The sequence below is a fragment of the Phascolarctos cinereus genome, unplaced genomic scaffold, assembly GCF_003287225.1.
Source record: "Phascolarctos cinereus isolate Bilbo 61053 unplaced genomic scaffold, phaCin_HiC Scaffold_1;HRSCAF=81, whole genome shotgun sequence".
NCBI classification, from domain to species: domain Eukaryota; kingdom Metazoa; phylum Chordata; class Mammalia; order Diprotodontia; family Phascolarctidae; genus Phascolarctos; species Phascolarctos cinereus.
In genome coordinates, this window is record NW_027555514.1 from 141,172,685 (window position 1) to 141,193,948 (window position 21,264).

The 21,264-nt window shown below is 37.2% G+C and overlaps 2 protein-coding genes across 2 annotated transcripts in view; one reads left to right on the top strand and one right to left on the bottom strand.

Annotated features, from left to right (window-relative positions):
• The window catches only part of COG5 (component of oligomeric golgi complex 5), a 353,574-nt gene extending 340,672 nt beyond the window's left edge, over positions 1-12,902 (top strand). The window contains exons 20-22 of the mRNA XM_020984583.2: positions 2,943-3,069; positions 4,460-4,539; positions 12,382-12,902. Coding sequence (XP_020840242.1) covers positions 2,943-3,069; positions 4,460-4,539; positions 12,382-12,493 — 319 coding nt within the window. The 3' untranslated portion in view covers positions 12,494-12,902. The remainder of the gene's footprint in view (positions 1-2,942; positions 3,070-4,459; positions 4,540-12,381) is intronic.
• Positions 12,903-13,168: 266 nt separating this feature from the next.
• Positions 13,169-21,264, bottom strand: part of HBP1 (HMG-box transcription factor 1) — a 30,396-nt gene continuing 22,300 nt past the window's right edge. Inside the window, exons 10-11 of the mRNA XM_020984582.2 lie at positions 15,743-15,884; positions 13,169-14,273 (exon numbers count right to left, since the gene is read on the bottom strand). Coding sequence (XP_020840241.2) covers positions 14,256-14,273; positions 15,743-15,884 — 160 coding nt within the window. The 3' untranslated portion in view covers positions 13,169-14,255. The remainder of the gene's footprint in view (positions 14,274-15,742; positions 15,885-21,264) is intronic.

The window sequence follows — 21,264 nt, forward strand, 5'->3', positions numbered from 1 at the left end:
AAAAATAGAGTCCCTGCTCTCAAGGAACTCACATTCTAATGGGGAGACAGTATATATGGGAGGTTTCAACTGCAAGTCAGAAAATCTCATAATCCTTAAGGTTCAGTGGCAAAGCAGATGTTAATGCCTCTTCTTTAATGTCGTTCCTACTAATAATCATATCAACATGAGTGTCTGTGTATGTGTGTGTGCACATGTATGTGTGTGTGTGTGCATGTATGTATGTGTGGAGAGAGAGAGAGAGAGATCAAAATCCAGCATTATTTTACATGGTTCTATTGACCTTACAGGCAATGGCCTGTGTAGGGAGCTTGGCCTTGCCAAAAGAATAGTCACTGTGACTCAGCTGTCCAGGAAGCCAAGAAAGTAAATAAATAGATCCTATTACTAATAGTGAGTCAGCTATGTCGGCATGGCTGCTATAGGTATGGTGCAGTATATTTGTGGACTAATCTATCGACTGATTGGGCATGTTGTAAAAGGGGTTTTTGGTGAGATAACACTTGGACTAGATGATCTCTGAAGTCCTATCCACCTCCCAGATTCTGTGATAATTCTCTTGTCCTGTGTGACCTATGCCTTTCCTCCATATATGCATGATAAAGAACTCCTAGGACTAACATCTGAAAAAAAGGGTCTTTCCTGTCTTCACCATCTTTGCCCTTCCCTCCAGAGTGACAACAACGTGGCATATTCTAACCCATCTGCAGTAGTCAGCAGAGGACTGTGACCCTTGATAGCCTCAGTCCTCAGGATTCCATCATTCATTGTCTGGCCTTTATTATGCACAGGCAGAGCAGGGCTTCATCTTCTTCAGATTAGGAAAATCAGAAGAGGAGAGAAGCAGACCACCCTTGCAGGTTCATCGTTACTGTTGGAGCTGCTGTACAGTCCGTCCTTGTGCCCAGTCAGACCAGAACCTAATCCTAGCTCTGAATTTTGTGAACGCTGATCTATTTAAGGCTTAGAGAGAACCTTCAGCTTTCCCTGTGATGATCTGATGACAGAGCAATTAAGACTTTGAGGGGAAGGCAGTGCCGCACCATTGTGGATGTGCTCCAGCAGAAGGCTAGGAGAAAGGCTGGTGCCAGTAAAAACAACAGACTAAATGTTGAGTTCAGGAGTTAATGCAGTCGGGGAAGGGAAGGTAGGATGAAGGGGTTTGGGGGAGCAGCATTAAAACTGATGTTGTCTGTGTTCACAATTTTAATATTCTTTGCTTGTGTCACTGGAGAGCAGAAGAAACTGTTTTGTTATTTCCAAACACTCAAATATATTTTTTCCCTTTCTTTACCTTACTCAGCCACCAAGGACCTTGTGTTGACTCCACTTGAGACACACCTATCACTTTTCCAGCTGTTTATATAGTTAGGACAGTCTTCAAATGATAGTCAAAACAGAACAAGATGGTACGGAAACATCAGGTAGAAATGACTGGCTAAGGACAAAAGCCAAAGTTCCTCCCTTCTACCCTTCTAGAGGAATCATTTGTGTCCTGAATCAGCCCAAGGATGTTTGTCCAGACCAGGGCAGGAAAGAAGAATAGGGAATAAGAACGCTCTAACCTGTATGGTGCTCAGCTGACCCTCCTATCCCTCTTTGGTGTGCAAGAGAAACGATTCCCTACCAGCCACTGTGTAATCTGAACCCTAAATTCAGAGGTACTGCCTACCTGAAGAGTCCAGATTCTGAATCCCAACTTCTAGAGACTATTGTTACTGCTGCTGCTGCTTTTTTTTTAATGCATCGTATCTTTAGAAGTTAATATTTCCTCTGATTCACTTTCCATTATTGGCAACGTCCTGGCCTAAAAGGGAGACAATTCACTCTTATACATTAGTCATAATAATTTGTATATTGTCTCAGAGGTTTCAGTTTGTTTTCCTTTGGTATTATGCTGATACCTCTGAGCCTTCTCTGTGCTTATCAATAAGGGGAAAACGTTTTAAGAAAATCTAGGTTGTCAAAAAGAACCTAGTTCATAGTCTCTTGTTTGCACGTGATCTTAAGCATTTCACAACATACTTTTTCCTCTCTTTACTGTATGTTGTGGCCAACTGTAACAAATAGTTGAAAGAACTCAGCCATAAATTATTTTATTCTCAGATATTCCCTACCATAAGTATATTTTTTCCTCTTATGTGAACCATTCATACCAGTCAGATGCAAAAATTGTAACCTTGAAGATGCTGGCATTTTCCAGAATGAAATTTTCCAAGAGTGATTTTGTGATATCTGGACTTTATGCTTTTAGCCCCTTAGTAGTACTCTTAATCAGTTCTCTTTTGTTTACAAGTCAAATAAAGATTTAGTTTTTAACTGCTGACACTTCAAATTCCACCTGGAATGTGTGTGTTGTGGGGGTTGAGAAGAAGGGAGAAAGATTGGGAATCAAGCTGTGTTCTTTCTGCCTCTTAAATCAAGTACCAGAAATAAAGATTCTGCAATTAGACATTAATGGGTAATTATGTTGGTGACGCACAAGAGAGAGAATCAAAATCCAGCATTACTTTTCATGACTCTATTGACAATAGAAGCAGTGGCCTGTATAGCAAGCTTGGCCTTGCCCAAAAGAATAGCCACTGTGACTCAGAGATCCAGGAAGCCAAGAAAGTGCATGAAGAGATCCCGTTTTTAACAGTGACTCAGCTGTGGGGCATGTAAGTATGGTGCCGTGAGTTCTAGTAATGCTAGAGCATAACATTTCATGGAGCTGAATTGAAACCGTGAGGCAAGCAGGGAAAGCTCAAGGAAAGAGTTGAGGGAACAATTAAATCATGTTACCTGCTGAAATGCAAGGCCTCTGTGTCTTTCATTAACTTGTTATGTTTTTCGTTATAGACGCCCATTAGGAATGTTATTTTTAAAAAAAAGAATGCTTTATACTTTCTAAATAACATCTTTTTACAGGACAAAATAATGTTTGTTTTTCTTTCTTTCAGACCATTGCTCTTTCAGACAAGTGAACATGTAGCCAACAGCCCAGCATTGGGGGACATCATCCCATTCAGCATTGTTATTCATTTCTTATTTACAAGAGCTCCATCTGAGTTGAAATCTCCTTTCCAGGTAATAAAGTAAAGCAGTCTTACCGTTGTGAGTCTTTCCTAATTAAGTTTGCTCTTTTGAAATTATGAGGTCCAGTACAAGACAACATAGCTGGTTGGTCTTGTCCATATCATGAGCCATGATTTTCTAGCCTTGGAGAAGTAGAGATTATAGTAGAAAGACACTACTTAATTCAAAGTCTTTCTTTAAAAAATGTCAATAGGCCTTTTTAATGATAGTGATGAATAATACAATACCAGTAAAACTTTTTAAATTACTTTTGCTGACACACTCATTAACTGATAATTATGAGAGTTCTTACACATTAGTGCCCTTTACACACTCTGAGTTCCAACCAAATTGTCCTAGTTGCTATTCTTTGATTTTGGCACTTCATATCTTGCCTCCATGCCCTTGCAAAAGCTATCCCTCACGCCTAAATGCACTCCCTACTCATCTTTCTGTGGTAGAATCCCAGGCATCAGGGGGCAGCTAGGTGGTGCAGTGGATAGAGCACCAGCCCTGGAGTCAGGAGGACCTGAGTGCAAATCCGGCCTCAGACACATAACACATACTAGCTGTGTGATCCTGGGCAAGTCACTTAACCCCAGTTGCCTCTCTCTCTCTCACACACACACACACACACACACACACACACACACACACAAAGAATCTCAGGCATCCTTCAAGGCTAATCTCATTGCTACATTCTAGGGCACACCTTTCCAGATTTCCCAGTTTATTATTGCTGTCTCCCTTCTCTTCAAATCATCATGTACATACTTGTGTCTGTTTACATGTTGTATCTCCCCAGTAGAATGTAAGTTCCTTGAGGGCAAGAATGTGTTTTTTTGTTGTTGTTGTTTTAAATCTTATCTATCCTTAACACCTACTATTTTTGTCTTGTACTATTTTGGACTGGATCTGCAATTTCATTAGGTTAAGGAACTCCCAAGGAGGAATCTCTCTACAATTTTAGGTTGTCAGCTGGGGAGTTGCCTGGTGTGCTGAGAAGTTAAATGACTTGCCTAGTATCATTCAGCTAATGTGCCTTAGAGGTAGGACTTGCTTGGACCCACGTCTTTGTGACTCAGTGCCAGCTCTAGACATTGTACCAGGTTGCCTCCCAGAATAGAGTGACTAATTAATATTTACTTGAATAGACTGGACTGGAATTCCAGGAAACATTTTAGTAGTCAAAGAGGTAATGTGAGGGTACCTAAAATTATATTAACTATGACTGTACCTGAGCCTTCTTGACATAGTCTTCATGATTTCTGCTGTCAGGAAAATGCTTGGGAATAAATTGCACCTTAGGAATTCCAAGTAAATTTTGTATCAGTTGACATTCACTGTTATGTTTGCATCTCTTTTTCCCTGATTGGTGTCCACTTATGGTTCAATGCTTCAGAGAGCAGAGTGGTCCCATGCCCGATACTCCCAGTGGCTAGATGATCATCCATCAGAAAAGGACAGGCTCCTTCTTATCAGGTAAACCACGTTCCAACCCTATTTTTGCTCGTTAGCCCAGAAAAGTGAACTTTAGTTGAAAGCCTTAAGGTTTGTTTTGTTGAAACATCAGGGTAAGTAGTGAGCGTTGTGGTTTTCTTTGCATTGTTCTCATCCCTCACAGTATTGTTTGTGAGCACTGTTGTTGCCAATTCCTCCGTCTTCTGCTGTGGCTTTAGTCTTCCCCATCTTCTGCTCCATGAGGGGCTTGGGGCAGTGCTTAGGGCCGTTTGATTCTCCCTGCTTCTGAAAACTCACCAATATCATGGAGCCCCATATTTAACACGCTATCTTATCTCTTCCTCATCCCAGGTATCATTTTGGGTACTTAGGCTTTGAAGTTTTCTAAATTAAGGCATCCAGATGTGATCATGTCAGTCAGTCAATCCATCAGTAAACATTTATTAAGCTCCTACAATATGCCAGACCCCATGCTAAACACTGGGGATGCAAAGAATGGTGAAGATACAGTCCCTGCTCTTGAAAAATTAACATGCAAATAACTATGCACAAATAAGGCATATCTAGGATAAACAGGAAACATGGGGGAGGTGGGGAGAGAGCACGTAAGGAGTAAGAGGACTGGAAAGGTGAATGGGGGGGAAGTTATGAAGGCTTTGAATGCTAAATAAGATTTTGTATACTTGATCCTGGAGGTGATAGGGAGCCAGTGGAGTTTATTGCTTTAGTACTATCTTCTTGACAGCTGAGTGGAGGATAGACTGGAGTGGAAAGAGACCAAGCAGCAGGCTATGGCAATAATCCAGGCATGAGGTGATGAGAACCTGCACCAGGGTGATGTGTATGCAAAGGATGTTACAAAGGTAGGCAACAATTGAATAAAGTGAGGTAAGAGAGAGTAAGGAGTCGAGAATAACGCCAAGGTTGTGAATCTGGGTGATTGGAGGATGGTGGTACCCTTGACAGCAATAGGAAAATATGAAAAGGAGAAGAGTTCTGGGGGGAAAGACAAGAAGTTTCCTTTTGGACATGTTGAGTTTAAAACGTGTGTGGTACATCCAATTTGATACGAACAATGGGCACCTGGAGATGTGAGCCTGGAAGTGAGCAGAGGTTAAGGCTGGATTAATAGATCTGAGAATCATCTGGATAGAGTTGATAATTGAATACCTAGAAAATGATGAGAGCACTCCGTGAAATAGTAGAGAAGTAGGAGAAGCCCTGAGAACAGAAGCTTGTGGGACACTCATAGTTAGTGATCAAGTGTCCTCTTTAGGCAGTGCTAATTAGTCGAAATACACCCTAAATGCAGATACAGCACAATTGGCAATGTTGCCTTTCTGCTATAAATTTCGCCATGCCATTGATTCTTTCCACTCACAGATGACCCTAGAACTCTTCAATGGCCCAAGAACACATTCTCAGTTTCCCCAACACTGAAAGTTGGGAAAAGTCAGGTGCTGAGTTAGTTCTTTTCTTCAACTAGGTCACATTCCAGTTGCCTGCTGAAATGTCCAGTATTATATTCTGGGCACTAGCCTGTTTGGATTTTTGCATTTGACTTATGTTCATTCTGCATCAGTTACTACCAGATAATCTGATATTGGCTGCTGAATAAAGGAAAAGAATTCACCTAGGTACAGGATTTCCCATTTTTTCCCCCTTCACGGTCAGCCAGAAGGTTCAAAAACTAGATAGATGATTGCGCAGTTATGCTAGATTACAAATCAGTTGTCATCTCTGCTTTCTTCTAAGAATGTATTGGCTCAGTGACTTCATCTGCAGCATAGTTACCAAGTCTATATTTAATGCCTGAAAATCATATTTTAAAATATGGCATGCCTCTCAAATAAAGGTCTGCAGATCTCCTGGCAGCTAATTGTAAAAAGTAATCATGGCACTGTGGTGAAGTTTGTGCCCTCCTCATGGAATTCCTAAACACTAAGATGCATTTGATGCTGTCTACAAAGAGTTCATGGCACTTTGTCCAAATAATGGTTTGTTCTTGTCTCCTGTAGCACAATTAGTTTTGATTTTGCCTCTTTGCAATGCCATTTATGGGGTACATTTGTCTTTCCTTGCAGATCAGGCCAGACTGAGGTGTGCTCTATATACATCACTGAATTTCACCTTTTAGGCAACCCCTGTTTTAATACTCATTCCCTTTATCATAGAAGTACAAAATCTTTTAGACTATCACAAAGCAGGGCAAATTTAGGACAATGTGACTTTCTACTGAATAGTTAACTTCTGAGTATATATGCATTGTTATTTTTCAAGCATATATATTATTATGATTAACAAACGATTCGTTTAAGAGGATTATGGATTTACTGGTAACTTTGTGATCGTGAATTCTTCTCTGCTTTTGAAACTAGATGTTTTTCTAGGCTTGGAGTTCATTCACCAAGCTTTCTTCCCCTTATCCAATAAGCATTTATTAAGTACCTACTACATCCAAGGTACTGTGTAGGTACTAGGAATAGAAAGGCGAAATGTAAAGCAGACCCTAAGGAACTTACTTCTCTGGAATCATAGAACCCCCAAAGCCCGTACGACTCTAAAGGAGCAGAGAGGTCAGGAAAGACATTCATCCACATTAAAATCTTCCCAAGCCCCAGCCTCTTGCCAGTTGTAGTCACACTTGCCCCATCTTCTGTCTGACCAAGTGTCTCTGCACTGATAAGGCCTTGATTAAGAGTTGGAGGCTGCCCAATATCTTTCTAATTTGGCATATATTGTTGAACTCTAGGTATCATGAACTCCTATGTCTACAGCACTTTAAGGATTAAAGTGATTTCCAGAGTATGTGGTAGGCAGTGCAGAAACCACTGTTCCCATTTTATAGACGAGGAAACTGAGGGTCAGTGAGGTGAACTTGAACATACACAATTTACTGTCACTGTTGACATGCTAGGGAGGATGGAGTGATAGCTAAGGGCTGTTTACCAGAAAAGAGGCAGAGCCAGGATAACACAGGGTTTCTTGAATCATTTACCTTATTTAAAAATAGGAGACATCACTGGCCTATCAGACCAGGTTTTCCAACTAGGTAATAATTGTGCCTGCCCAACGAAGTGGAGTCCATACTTATAAAGTTCAGGGTATGGAGGAGGCTTAAAAGATACTGGGGGAGCCCCAACTGCACAAATGTCACAGTGAGCGTTCTTATTCCTTATTAAGAACTTTGCTAACACTTGACATGATGCAAACGAGTTCCCTCTAAATATGTTCATGAAGATAAAGAACACAGCATTTCTTCCAAGGATTTAGAAGTTTGGACAGAAATTCTGAAATTTATCATGCTCCCCTCCCCTGACTAACCACCTTATACACATTAGAGCACTTCTTCCTTCATGGTTCCTCTTTTCTTTAGGGTTTATTCATGCCCTATTTATAAACAAGAGTTTGGGTCCAAAAGACAAACTACTGAGTTCCCCTATTGGCTGCTGTGACAGCTAAGGGATAATTTTTCTCTTTGGTCCCCTATTTAATATTTACAAAATGCCTACTAGAGGGGACACAAAGATGAGGACGACACCTACTCCTTACAGCTTCATGGAGATATAGTCTGATAGAGGGATAGAACAAGTACATTAATTTCTTTACGCAAGACAGAATGGAATTGCCTAAGAGAGGGACAGCAAGGGTGCTAGTAGATTCAGAGAGTAAGAATACATCACATTCCAAGGAGGGCTTTCTAGGCATAGAGAACTAAGCAAGGGTGTAAAGGCAGGAACGTGAAGGGATGTTCAGAGACAAGGGAATAGTATAATCTGGTGAGACTGTTAGTTGCTAGTCTGTGAACCATACACCCCTGAGCTGGAGGGGATATTGGGGAAGCGGGGGGGGGGCAGTGTTCTTGCACAGCAAGTGTGATCATTTTGATCTTTATTTATTTTGACAAATATGCAACATAGCTAAGAATGAGCAAACATCTTTGATAGGCTGATAAATAATACTTCCTGAGTATATATGCATTATTATTTTTCAAGCACATATACTGTTATGATTAACAAAAGATTCATTTAAGAGGATTATGGAATTACTGGTAACTTTGTGATCATGCACCTTCTCAATAAACAGAAACTGAGCACAATTACTACCACATAGGGAGTCCACAAAATTTTTTTACATTTAAAAGGGGACCTCATGCCTAAGAGATTGAGAACTAGAGCTAAAGCATAGGATACATTCACAGGAGTAACGGGAGACGAGTCAGGGACCCGAACCTATTTATCACAGATGAACGTGAATAAGAACCTGTATTGGAAGGACAGCAGTGTGAACAGAGGATTGTACAGGACATTATGGAGGATTGGACGAATGGGGTAAGGAAGAGATAGGAAAGAGGTGACAAAAATTTTGAGTCTGTAAGACTAAGAAAATGATGGTATCATTGACAAAAATAGTGAAGTCAAGAGGAAGAGTACAGGCCCGACAGTAGCAGGGAAATTATTTGACATGCTGTGTTTAAGATGCCAGTGGGATATTTCATGTTCCTCTTAAAACTCACATCCAGACTTACCTAGTTCAGTCTAGTACTAGTTCTGGTCTTGAGTTTGTAACCTCAGCATTGCTCTTGACTCCTCACTGCCCTTCACCTCACATATTCCCATTTTTACCCCCCACAATATCTTCTCTACTCAGAACTACCACCTTAGCTCAGGCCTTCATCAGCTTTTACTAGGACTATTGTATGTGGCATTCTAGTTGATCCTTACCTTAAATTTCTCCCTGTTCCAGTCCATCCTCCACACAGCAACCAAAGGGATTTTCCTTAGCATAGCTCTAATCATGTCACTCCTCCAAATCATTAAACTACTGTGGTTCCCTCTTTATCTCTAGCATCAAATATAAACTCCTGTTATTTGGCTTTTAAGGCTTTACAACCTGGCCTCATCTTTTTTCCTAGCTTCTTTATATTACTTTTTCCCACAACCTACAAGCCAGCCCAGTTGGCCTTCTTTCTCTGTTCCTTTTAGACAGTACCCCCAACACTTAATCTCCAGGCCTTTGTGCTGTGCCTGGAACGCACTCCCTCCTCACCTTTTAATTAAGGAAATTCCTTACTTCAGCACACAGCTCAGGCACCAACTTCCACATGCTGTTAGAGCCCTAATTTCCTTGTATTTATTGTGAAGCAGCCATGGAATAGTGGAGAGAGCTGACTTTAGAGCCAGGACAACTTGGGTTCAAGTGCAAGTGTAAAGCATACTGGCTTTGGGACCCTAAGCAACCTGCATTGCTCTAAGGAGCTTCCTCACCCAGGAGTTCCCTAGATCAGTGAAGTCAAACTCAGAAACTGGCCATACATAAGGATCTCTGCAGGGCAGAGATCCTTAGAAAACCACATATTAACATTACATTACAGTGTATTTTGCTAAATATTTCCCAATTACATTTCAATCCACTTCTGGCCACACTGGGAACTGTTGGCTGCATGTTTAACACTTCTGCCCTAGATCAATGAAATCCTAAGTCCATTCCCTATCCATACAAGGCAGCCATGGATGGTGAATAGACAGCTGGCTTTGGAGCCAGAAAGGTCTGAATTCAGATCCCACCTCTGGCACATCCTTGCTGTGTGAACTTTATAATGGTCTTTATGTCACAGTGGTGGAGCCAACCTGCAGTGGTAAAAGTTTCCTCGAATAAATAAAACGCAGGTCCAGTCCCTATCCATATCTGTATGTTTTCTCCCCAGTAGAATATAAACTAGAAAATATATTGTTTCCTTTTTTTGTCCTTGCACCCCGAGTGCCTGGCACATAATAAATTACAAATGCTGGTTTACTGATTGATGCAAGTGAAGAAACATCAGGGAAGAGCAGCCCACGCAGATAGGAGAACTAAGAATATCATAGAAAAGAAAACTGTAAGGTGAGGCAAAGCAGTCAACATTGTGAAATGCTGCAGAGATCAAGTAGGATTAGTACTAAAAATAGGCCTGTTAACGTACCTCTCAAGCCCCAAGGCGCTGAATATAATAAATGCTGAAGATGAGTGAAGGCCTCTGACTTTGAACAGCTATTAAAAAACCTAGGTTTTGTAAATTTTTGAATACTGAGATCATGTCATAATCCTCCATGGTACTTAAAACAATCTTATATTTATCAGGGCATTACTGTTTTTGAGTTGAATTGTATTATCTGACACATTCTTCCCTCTCTGAAATAATAGTGTTTGTCACATTGCTAATTTTTTATTTTCAAATGAGATATATCCTAAATCCCTCATTCAGTGAAGTTAACTCAAATCAGAAAAGTAGGTAGGTACTCTATCTTACATAATAGTACCTGGCCTTACTTCCAAGAAAACTGATATTTTTGCACAAGCAAGTGTAGTTCATTAAGTGATTAAAATCCTATACTGCTTTTATGTGAGGAGGCAGCTTAAATCTGCTTTTCTCTATCATTCTGATGGTATTCTTGATTAAATACTGTTATGTACATAACCAAATTCATTTCTGAGCTATATAACATGTCATGTAAGCTGATTTTATTCTTTTTATGAGAAAAGGCCCCATTCCTTTCCTTACTAAAAGGATTTCACTTTCTGTAAATTTCAAAGTACCCATTTTTACTAAGATTAATACCAAACTTCCTTCTCTTTAGGGATGCTGTCTAATTTATGTGGGAGTATTTAAGGGCTTGAAGAGATTGGGAATTTGAGTAAGGGGGTAAGAATAGTGACAATGACTTAACATCATTCAAAGTACAAAAGTGCAAATGTAGTTTTACACTTCAAATTAATCTATGCTTTTATTTATACTTTTGCAAAGCAATTTTCATTATAACTGCTGTATATTTTTAACCTAAATTTTAGAGTTATGTCACTAAAAAGTAAAAATTAAAGGGGATGCTTTCAGGAATCATAGGCAAGAGATTTATGTTTAAGGACTAGATATTTGCCAGGCAATGAGACTGATCACACAGATTAAAAAAATTAAGGTATTAATACTAATCTTGGCCTTCACAGAAATGTTATGTCTGCTACTATGTGAAAATGTAAAAATATGAAGATTATTTCTAAAATGAAATTGGTATAGTTAATGCCTGCTCTAAGTAGACTTTCCAAAAATGATTTAGCCAATTAGCCCACCTGTTGAACTGTGCTGACATTTATAAAGGTGAGGATGGCTCTGTATTCATAAAAGCAAACATCTGAGGTAAATCCAACTTTATAGCCCTAAGTACAGCTTAACTTTTGATATTATAGTTTACTTTAGGTTTCAAATAAGGCATATTATAACAATTGTTATCCTGTGCTCCTAGTGTGCCTTTCTCTCATTATATTCAGCTTTCCCTCATGCTTACCAATCACCCCAGCTCTCTGGCTTAGTGTAGGGACCCTGCAGACCTAATCACATCCAAAAGGTGGCTCTCCATGGTGCTGATTTACCTTTGGGAAGCTTTATATAGCTCACGTGGTAGCTTATACATATCTTAATACTGCCTAAAATAAAATAAGAGCCATTTTAGTATAAGACAGGCAACATGTTCTATTGGTTTTAGGAAACCTTAATATTTACTCTTCTGAATATAGGTATTTAGCCATGAATTGTAACATATATGTGAAGTGTGACCAAAATTTTCTGAAAACCCCCAACTTATAGAGGTTTTGTGGCCTTCCAAATCTGTTTAGTGATTTAATACACAAATTAAGCAAACTTCACACTGTAAAGTGTTTCATTTTTGAAACTTGTTACTAAAATTTAGAATAGTAAAGCATAATTCCATTAAACCTGTGTTTTTAAAGTGTTGTGAACTAGCATCTCTATAGATTTAATTGTATTAACAGTTTTTTTCTGTTTTGTCCACCTCTCTTTTGACAATATTTATATTTTTAATTTTATTTCAGAGGAGCCCTGGAAGCCTATGTTCAATCAGTGAAAAGCAGAGAAGGAAAAGAATTTGCACCAGTTTATCCAATAATGGTTCAACTGCTTCAGAAAGCTATGTCCTCACTTTAGTAATTACCTAAAACATTTCCTATGCTTTACTGATTTCTATTCAGCAGTTAACTTTTTAAGCTAAAGAGTATACATCACTCATTTTTTTTCCCTTACTGTCCATTGTTATAAAGATGTAAATCTCAAAATTGTTTTCTTAGCTCCTCTTCTAGATAGCATGTTGTAAACTTTTATGTTTCAAAAGTATAAAAGAGATATTATGATCTAAATATACCTATGGACCTGAATTGTCCCTTACCACAAAAAATGCCCCCTTTCATAGTTCATAAATAGATTTAGCACATGGCTACACACATTTTAAAGTGGCTTGGCTCAGGCTATATGATATAATAGATACCTGTAAGAAGTCTATTCTCTTACTAACATCTTCCCCTAGAAAAAGGAATAAAGATAAGAGTTTTTATTTGAATGTTGTGTCTGGTTCTTTTTGTTGGCCTTTAAACATTCAGGACACCACTTCCATACCCCAAGGCTGAAATAGAAACAATTACTTCTTCCTTTAGCTTTTCTTTTAAAAACGAGGTAACTTGGATTCTATGGTTCTAAAAAGCATTAATCAAAATAGTTCCAACACTCAAATAAAAACATCACATTTTCTGATACTTAGAGATATTCCTTATTATTTGAAGCTCTTATCACTTAATTCATATATTTAAGAAGCAGAAATACACACACTGTTTTTTAAAGTTTTATTTGAAATAATATACAAGAATATAGTGTGCAAAATTTAGGGGCAACATCATGAAGACGTGTAATGAACTCAAATCAATTTAACAGCTGTGATTTCTAACCAGAAACACCACTTGTTAAGTAACATGAAAAGCCATGATTGTAGCTCAGAGCAAAAGCAGCTGTATCGCCAATGGATTTGCTCTAATTTTAAACAGTTGGAGGAAAAATTAAAGTGCAAGTGTTGCACTGCCCATAAGTGCAAAATCTGCCCCCACCATGAAGATATCTGTTGACAAAAATAAGATACTTAAGATATATGGTTGAGGAGATAGAACAGAATTTAAAAATATAATGGTGACAATGTGTTAATACCACCTCATGGTGTATATACCGGTGCTATTAACTAACTTTACCTTGGCCTGGGCTAGTTTTTCCATCAGAAATGAGGGCTGACAGTCCTGCCACCTGGTGCAAAATGTCACACGAGACAGAAAACAGGCCTACAGCATGCACTGCACCAGGTGGTTTACATGTTCTGTGAGACCATCCACCTGCCACATGTCCTGGTCGCCTCTTGACACTGGCCAGACTGGGAGCTTCTATATTTGGCACTGGTGTTAGGGCCACATGTTTGCTGTTCAAGGAAATCCCAACTCCCGGCTTCAGTTTAATTACATAGTTTGTGCAATACATATTAATAAGCAATAAGGGTCCAATGTATAAACAGCAGTTACATATTTTAAAATTCCCCCTTTTGTACATTTTAAAATAAAACATTTATACACTTCTCTTTCTACTGTACTTTAGCACCACAGGATATCAATTTTCAAGCCTATATTACCTGATAGACATATATGAAGTTTGGAAGAAAATAAGGCAATTTGGTTTACAATGTTGATAGTTTTAGCTTACTTAATGCTCTATTGTTGAAAGCAAATCCTCACTCTTATTTCAGGACTCAATGCTATCAGTATTTTTGTGGTCACACAAATTCACAAAAAATGGTGAGGCCTTGATCTTATGTCTTTTTTTTTTCCATCAAGTGTCAACAGTTTGCAAATATAGATTAAGAACAATAAAATATCTTGGTTTAATGTTGTTGAGAGCCCTGTGGAGAAAAAACAAAGGGAACTCAGTGAACATTTATAGAACAAAAAACCAATTAGGCCAGGCATTTCTTTGTGAACCAGAAAGAAAATATACATGCTTACTATAAAATAATAATGGCTAATATTTATATGTATATTTATTTATATATATATATTGTACCAGGCACCAAGCTAGGTGCTTTCCAACTATTTCATTTGATCCTCACCACAACCCTGGGAGTTAGGTATTGCTATTATCGTCCCTATTTTGCAGATGAGGAAACTGAGACAAACTGGGTAAATGACTGGCCCAACTAGTAAGTTTCTGAGGCCAAATCAGGTCTTCCTAAGACCAGGCCTGGTACTCTATCCCCTGTGCCACTTAGTGGTTATTCTGCAAAGTCTGAATCCTGCCACAGACAGTTATCAGATATGACCTTTTGGTAAGTCATTTAGCTACTCTCAGCCTCAGTTTCCTCCTATGTAATACAATGTAATATCACCTAGCTCAAAGAGTTGTTGGGAAAATCAAATGAGATAACATATGCAAAACACTGTATGTTAAGAGTTTTGTTATTATTATCGTCATCAAAAAAGACAGCCAATATAAACCTAAATTCTAGCATGAGACCCTGGAGCTTGTTCTAACTGCCATGTCTTGATGAAGAAATGTTATTGGCCTTCTTAATAATTAGAGTGTCCTTGAACAGTTTCCCTAAATACACAATACACCAACTATTTTGGTGAGACACTTAAGATATGTTCACATAAAAACACACTGTATTCTACCATTTCTGAGAAACTGATTGTAATCAGGTGAAAACCATTTAAATCTTCATTTCACAAGTGACATATCACAGAACTTCAAACCAAATCTTATTTCTTAAATGAAATGAGTTCATAATTTTTACCGTTGATTTTAACTATTTGAATTTTAACTGCTGATTATTCTTAGTACACTACAATGTAGTTTACCCATTCTTTTTCTGTGCCATTCCATTCAATGAGGGTTCTTATCAACTCTAGAAATTATATGCATGCTGGAGAAGTCCCAATGTTTTAGTAAACACAGTAAGGCATCTTCTCTAGACCTCTCTCCCACTCAAGAAAAAGGTCTTACAATTCCAATTTATTATGATTTTTACCAAAATCCATCTTTCAGCCAAATCTTTGTCTCCTAGCATATCAGATAATGGGGTACAGCCTGGAATTCCTAATTTTCAGGCCAACGTCAAAGATGAAATGGCATTTACTCAATAAGAAAAATACCCCTCTTAACATGAAATGTTTTAGCCACTAATGGATATTATAATTAGGAGAAAAATGATCTTTTCAGTTCAATAGGAGAAAAACATTATTGATGATAAAAAATATAAGCTAGGAGAATATAAAAACACCAGATAGTCTTTCCATAAAATTTAACAGAAATGTGGGAAGATAAGTTTTAATCACTAATAGGACTTTAGAGCAATTACTCTGTGAAACATACTGAATTAGTTCTTTTCCGTTTCCAACAGTCAGGATTTAAGCGTTTTTGTTCTTCAGCCAAAGCCTTGGCTTCTAGGGTATACATTCTCCTTTCTTCATTTTTCATTTTCTTCCACCTGTCACCAAGTATCACACTTATGGCTCTGGAAAACAAGTATTTTCAGAATGTTACTGAAAGGTAAAAATTGGAGATATGGAATAAAAAAAAAAATCTTAACATTATTTTGTCAAATGTATTGAAGGAAAAAGATTAAGATGATAATAAGCTTCCCCTAATAAAATTTCAAGATACAAAGACGAGCTTTACCATACTCGAGGACTTTAAAACTATTAGGTATAGGGCCAATATTTCAATTTATTAAAAAGAAATCTGAACTAGTGGAGTCTATTTGGCTATTTGGTTCAAAAGAAATATATTTTTTAAATCATTTAACCAGTTAGTGTCAAACTCAAATAGAAATGGAAGCCACTAAACCATACAAAAAGATCCCCACAGGCCACACACTGACTTTACATTAATACATTAAAACCAAATAGGAACTAAATTTTAATTTGGTTCAGGCTACATGTCTGACACCTCTACAAACATTAAAAGAATGGCTATGGACAAGCCCTACAAATGAGAGAAAACTAGCTGCAAATATTTTAAAGTCAACCTAATTTTCATTCTGTGATATTTGCATAGTAGATTTACCCCATTTGCTTTTTAAATTTGTAACTGCATTATATTGGTGGCCTTCTTTTATCTACTCACTACACTAAGTGACTAGTTATTATTTGCCTTATTTAATCATCTAATTGCTTTGCTCCAGAAATCAGAATTTGTGAATTTAAACTAATCCTTAGTCATCACTTGAGAAAAATGCATATCACCTATGCTCAATAAATATTTTATGAATATGAAATTTTAAAAGTAAGGAGACCCCAAAAGCAGAGAGTTACACAATGATGGAAGTTTGTGGCTAATACTTATCGTGCCTGCCCTATTCAGCTATAATGACCCACATTCAGATATGCGGCCGCTTCTGTTCAGTACAATGCTTTCATTTAGTCCAGGTACTTATAATAAATAATGCTAGAAGCATACAAAGGTAGTTGGTTCCTGGACAGCATGCATAAAGAAGAGAAATACAGATACACCATCTGACACAAAAACCATAAGGGCTGGGAACAGGATCTTTAAAAAAGCAAATGTGAGAATTAGGGTCTGATTTGGGTTTAATTTAAAAAAGAGAGAGAGAAGAGAAAACCATAGACTAGATTTCTTACCCCTTAAATTACAAGATACAGGGTGTCCTAAAATACTGTCTTACTAGTTTATATCTATGCCTATATATTTGTAAACACACACACACACATATATGCTTTAACAAAATAAATCATTTTCTAAATTACCTGATAAATTAAGGTTAGAATACAATTTATGAATTAACAATTTTGCAACAGAAAAAAGTTCCATTCATATAGTTATCTTATTCTTCCTACGATGAGACTATGAAATTAATATATATGGCACAGTAAGGCATAAATTAGAGCTCCACAAATCTCATGTACCTAATTTAATACTGGATGATGCAAGATGCACATCTATAAAGATTATAATTGGCTCCTTTCTTTGAATATTCATGATTTTCCTTCTCTCTAGAGTTCACTTAAGATGAAATATTAATATTTATCAACTAACAATTTATTTTTGCATTAAATTTATGCATGCAATTTCAAGTTGATTTTTCATCTTAAAAGATAGCTTTAAGTTATATACTACTTAAAAGTATCACCTCCTCTCTCCTCCATGCCTTACATTTCCCCAAGTAGAGTCTGACCGAGGAAATGGACTTTCCTTACTCATAACATTATTTATCTTACAGGAAAAAGGCAAAATTATCAAGGCAGTATTTGAAACTCATCAAGGGATTATTATCCAGGATAAAAAATAAACCCACTTAGATCAGAAACACAAGTGAAAAATTGGTCTTACAGAAAAAAAAAAATCACAAAACGTCACTCAAGTGTAACTGTAGCTGATATAAAGAAAATTTAAATAGCTAATTATTTAAAACACCTTGTGAGGTAGCCAAGAGTAGTCTTCAATGGCTTAGGAATTAGAAGACATGAATTTTAGGTCCAGATAGGTCAAGCTGAATGACCTTGAATAAGTTATTGACCTCTTAGCTTTCATATTTTTAGATGGGGACACTACCTCCCTGCCTATCTCAACTATGGAAGTTCTATGCAAAGATTAAAGTGATTATTATTACATGGCAATGATCTCAGAGCCTTCATAGAGATAATTGTAAAACTAAGCATAGACCAACATTTCACAGCATATACCAAGATAAAGTTAAAATGGGTATATGATTTAGACATAAAGGGTGATATCATAAGCAAATTATGATAGCATGAAATATTTTACCTGTCAGACCTATGGATAAGGGAAGAATTTATGACCAAACGAGATAGAGAACATTATGAGATGTAAAATGGATAATTACATTAAATGTAAAATTTTTTGCACAAACCAAACCAATGCAACCAAAATTAGAAGGAAAGTAGAAAACGGGGGGAGAGGGTTGAATTTACAGCCAAGATTCTCTGCTGAGGGCTTCATTTCTCAAATATATAGAGAAATGAGCTAAATTTTAAGAATGCACACCAATCCCCAATTGATAAATGGTCAACAGATACGAATAAGGAGTTTTCAGAAGAAGAAATCAAAGCCATCTATAGTCACATGAGAAAATACTCTTAATCACTAATGATTACAGAAATGTAAATTAAAAAACTCTGAGACAGAAAAGGAAAATAACAAGTCATTGGAGGGGATATGGAAAAATTGGAACACTAATGCACTATTGGTGAAGTTGTAAACTGATCCAACCATTCTGGAGAACAATTTGGAACGATGCCCAAAGGACTACAAAACTTTGCATGCCCTTTTAACTTGGCAATACCACTACTAGGTCTTTGTTGCAAAGAGATTTAAAAAAAAAAAAGACGTATATGTACAAAAATTTATAGCAGCTTTTTGTGGCGGCAAAGAATTGGAAATTGAAAGATGCCCATCAAAAAAATTGGCTGAACAAATTGTAGTATATGATTGTGATAAAATAGTATTGTATTTTATCACAATGACGTGGTTTCACAAAATCCTGGGAAAACTTATATGAACTGATGCAAAGTGATGTGAGCAGAAACAGGATAATGTTGTACAAGTGTCAATGGTGAATGACTTAGCTATTCTGAGCAATACAATGATCAAGACAATTCTGAAAGCCTTGTGATGAAAAATGCTATCCTCCTCCAGAGAAAGAACTGATGGAGTCTCAATACAGACTGAAGCATACTTTTTTAAACTTCACTTTTCTTGTTTTTTTTGTTTTTGTGTTTTGTTTTTTGGGGGTGTCCTGTTTTCTTTCACAACATGGCTGATATGAAAATGCTCTGCTAGACTGCACATGTATAATCCATATAAAATCGTTTACCTTTTAAAGGAGGGAGGAGGAGGGGGGAAGAGAGGGAGAGAATTTGGAGCTCAAAAAAGAATTTAATATTTTTTCCCCAATTACATATAAAGTCAATTTTTAACATTCATTTTAAAAAAAATTTTGAGTTCTAAATTTCCTCTTTTCCTTCCCCAAGATTGTAAGCAATTTTATATAGGTTATACATGTTGAGTCATGCAAGACATATTACCATATTAGTCATGGTGTAAAAGAAGACACGGACCCAAAGGAAAAAAAAACACCACACAAAATAAAAAATACAGGAAATACAAGTAGTCTGCTTTGATCAGATTCCATCAGTTCTCTCTCTGGAGCTGGACAGCATTTTTCACCACGAGTCCTTCAGAACTGTCTTGGATCACTGTATTGCTGAAAATAGCTAAGTCATGCACAATTGATCATCATACAGTATTGCTGTTACTGTGTATAATGCTCTCCTCGTTCTACTCACTTCACTTTACATCAATTTATATGAGTCTTTCCAGGTTTTCCTAAAATCAGCCTGCTCCTCATTTCTTATGGTGCGGTAATACTCCATTATAATCACATACCACAACTTGTTCAGCCATTTCTGAATTGATGGGTATCCCCTCAATTTCCAATTCTTAGCCACCACAAAAAGAGCTGTTGTAAAGACCCTTGTACAAATAACTGGTTTCCCCTGCCCCCACTTTTTTTATTTCTTTGGGATACAGACCTCACAGTGGTATTGCTGATCAAAGGATATGCGATTCTGCAGCCCTCTGGGCATAGTGGAATGCAAAATTTTTAAAAATGAACATTAAAAATTGTTATTACATGTAACCAGAAAAAAAATATTAAAATTTTCACTTAAAAAAATAAAAACTATGTAGGAAGCCTATTGTCTCCACAATTATAATTCCTGTGATGGTAAACAGATTCTCTCCGCTAACCTTTTTTTCCAAATATTAAAATAGTAAACCAAATTGATAAGTGTGACAATTTATACTGATCTACACATTCTAGTCATAACAGCCAATTTATGAACTAAAAATATACCGGCTAGAACTATCTGGTTAGAATGTTTCAGAATAGCCTAAACTTGGATATTAGAATTGGATGGATAACTAAACTCAAAAAATATATATACTTTGGAATCTCAATCATCTTAGTAATGCATAAAATAAAAAGATATGGATCATAAGGTAGTTTTTTTTTGTTGGTTTGTTTTTGTTTTTGCTAGTCAATGGAGTTAAGTGACTTGCCCAGGGTCACACAGCTAGTAAGTGTTATGTGTCTGAGGATTTGAACTCAGGTCCTCCTCCCTCCAGGGCCAGTGCTCTATCCACTGTGCCACCTACATGCCCCGATTATAAGATATTTTAAAAACAAGGTGAATGAAGAAAAGAATTACTAAAAGGCACAATAAGATATTGGTATTTGGCATCTTTAAGAGTGTACACATCCTTCAGGGCAAAATCAGGTCTCCTTACTCTCCATTTCCCTGACAATTCCACAAATCTGTGATTCATTTAGGTAAAATTAAGTTCTTTTATAATGGAAAATGGTGAGTAAAGGTAACAGTCATTTACACCTTGGTGTGAAGTAATGTAATGAAATTGTCAAAATGGTTTTCCCACACAAGAGGGGACTTGAGTTTTGTTTGGAGAAAGTGAAGAAGTCTGCGGAATTTGGGGGAATATGGGCCTAACTATGGCTTTGGACAGCAACAAGGATAGAGATGGTAGTAAATTCTCCACAGTAGTCTTTGGCCCATTTACATTTGGCAAATGTCTGCCTATAACCAATCACCTTTCTTTGTCTAGTACCACAGGGCAGCAAAATAATGGGACACACATCACAAAACATTTGGTAACTCTGGGTAGTGATAACCTTGTGAAAAGCTCTAGTGCAATTATACCTGGGATTTTAAAAACTAATCTACTTAAAAGCACTTTTTAATAACACAGATAAAGTCAAATTCAAGTATGGCAAGACTAGGGCTACCCACTGACAGAAAAATAAAAACAAGAAGTGTATGTAGCTTATCTATAAAAAA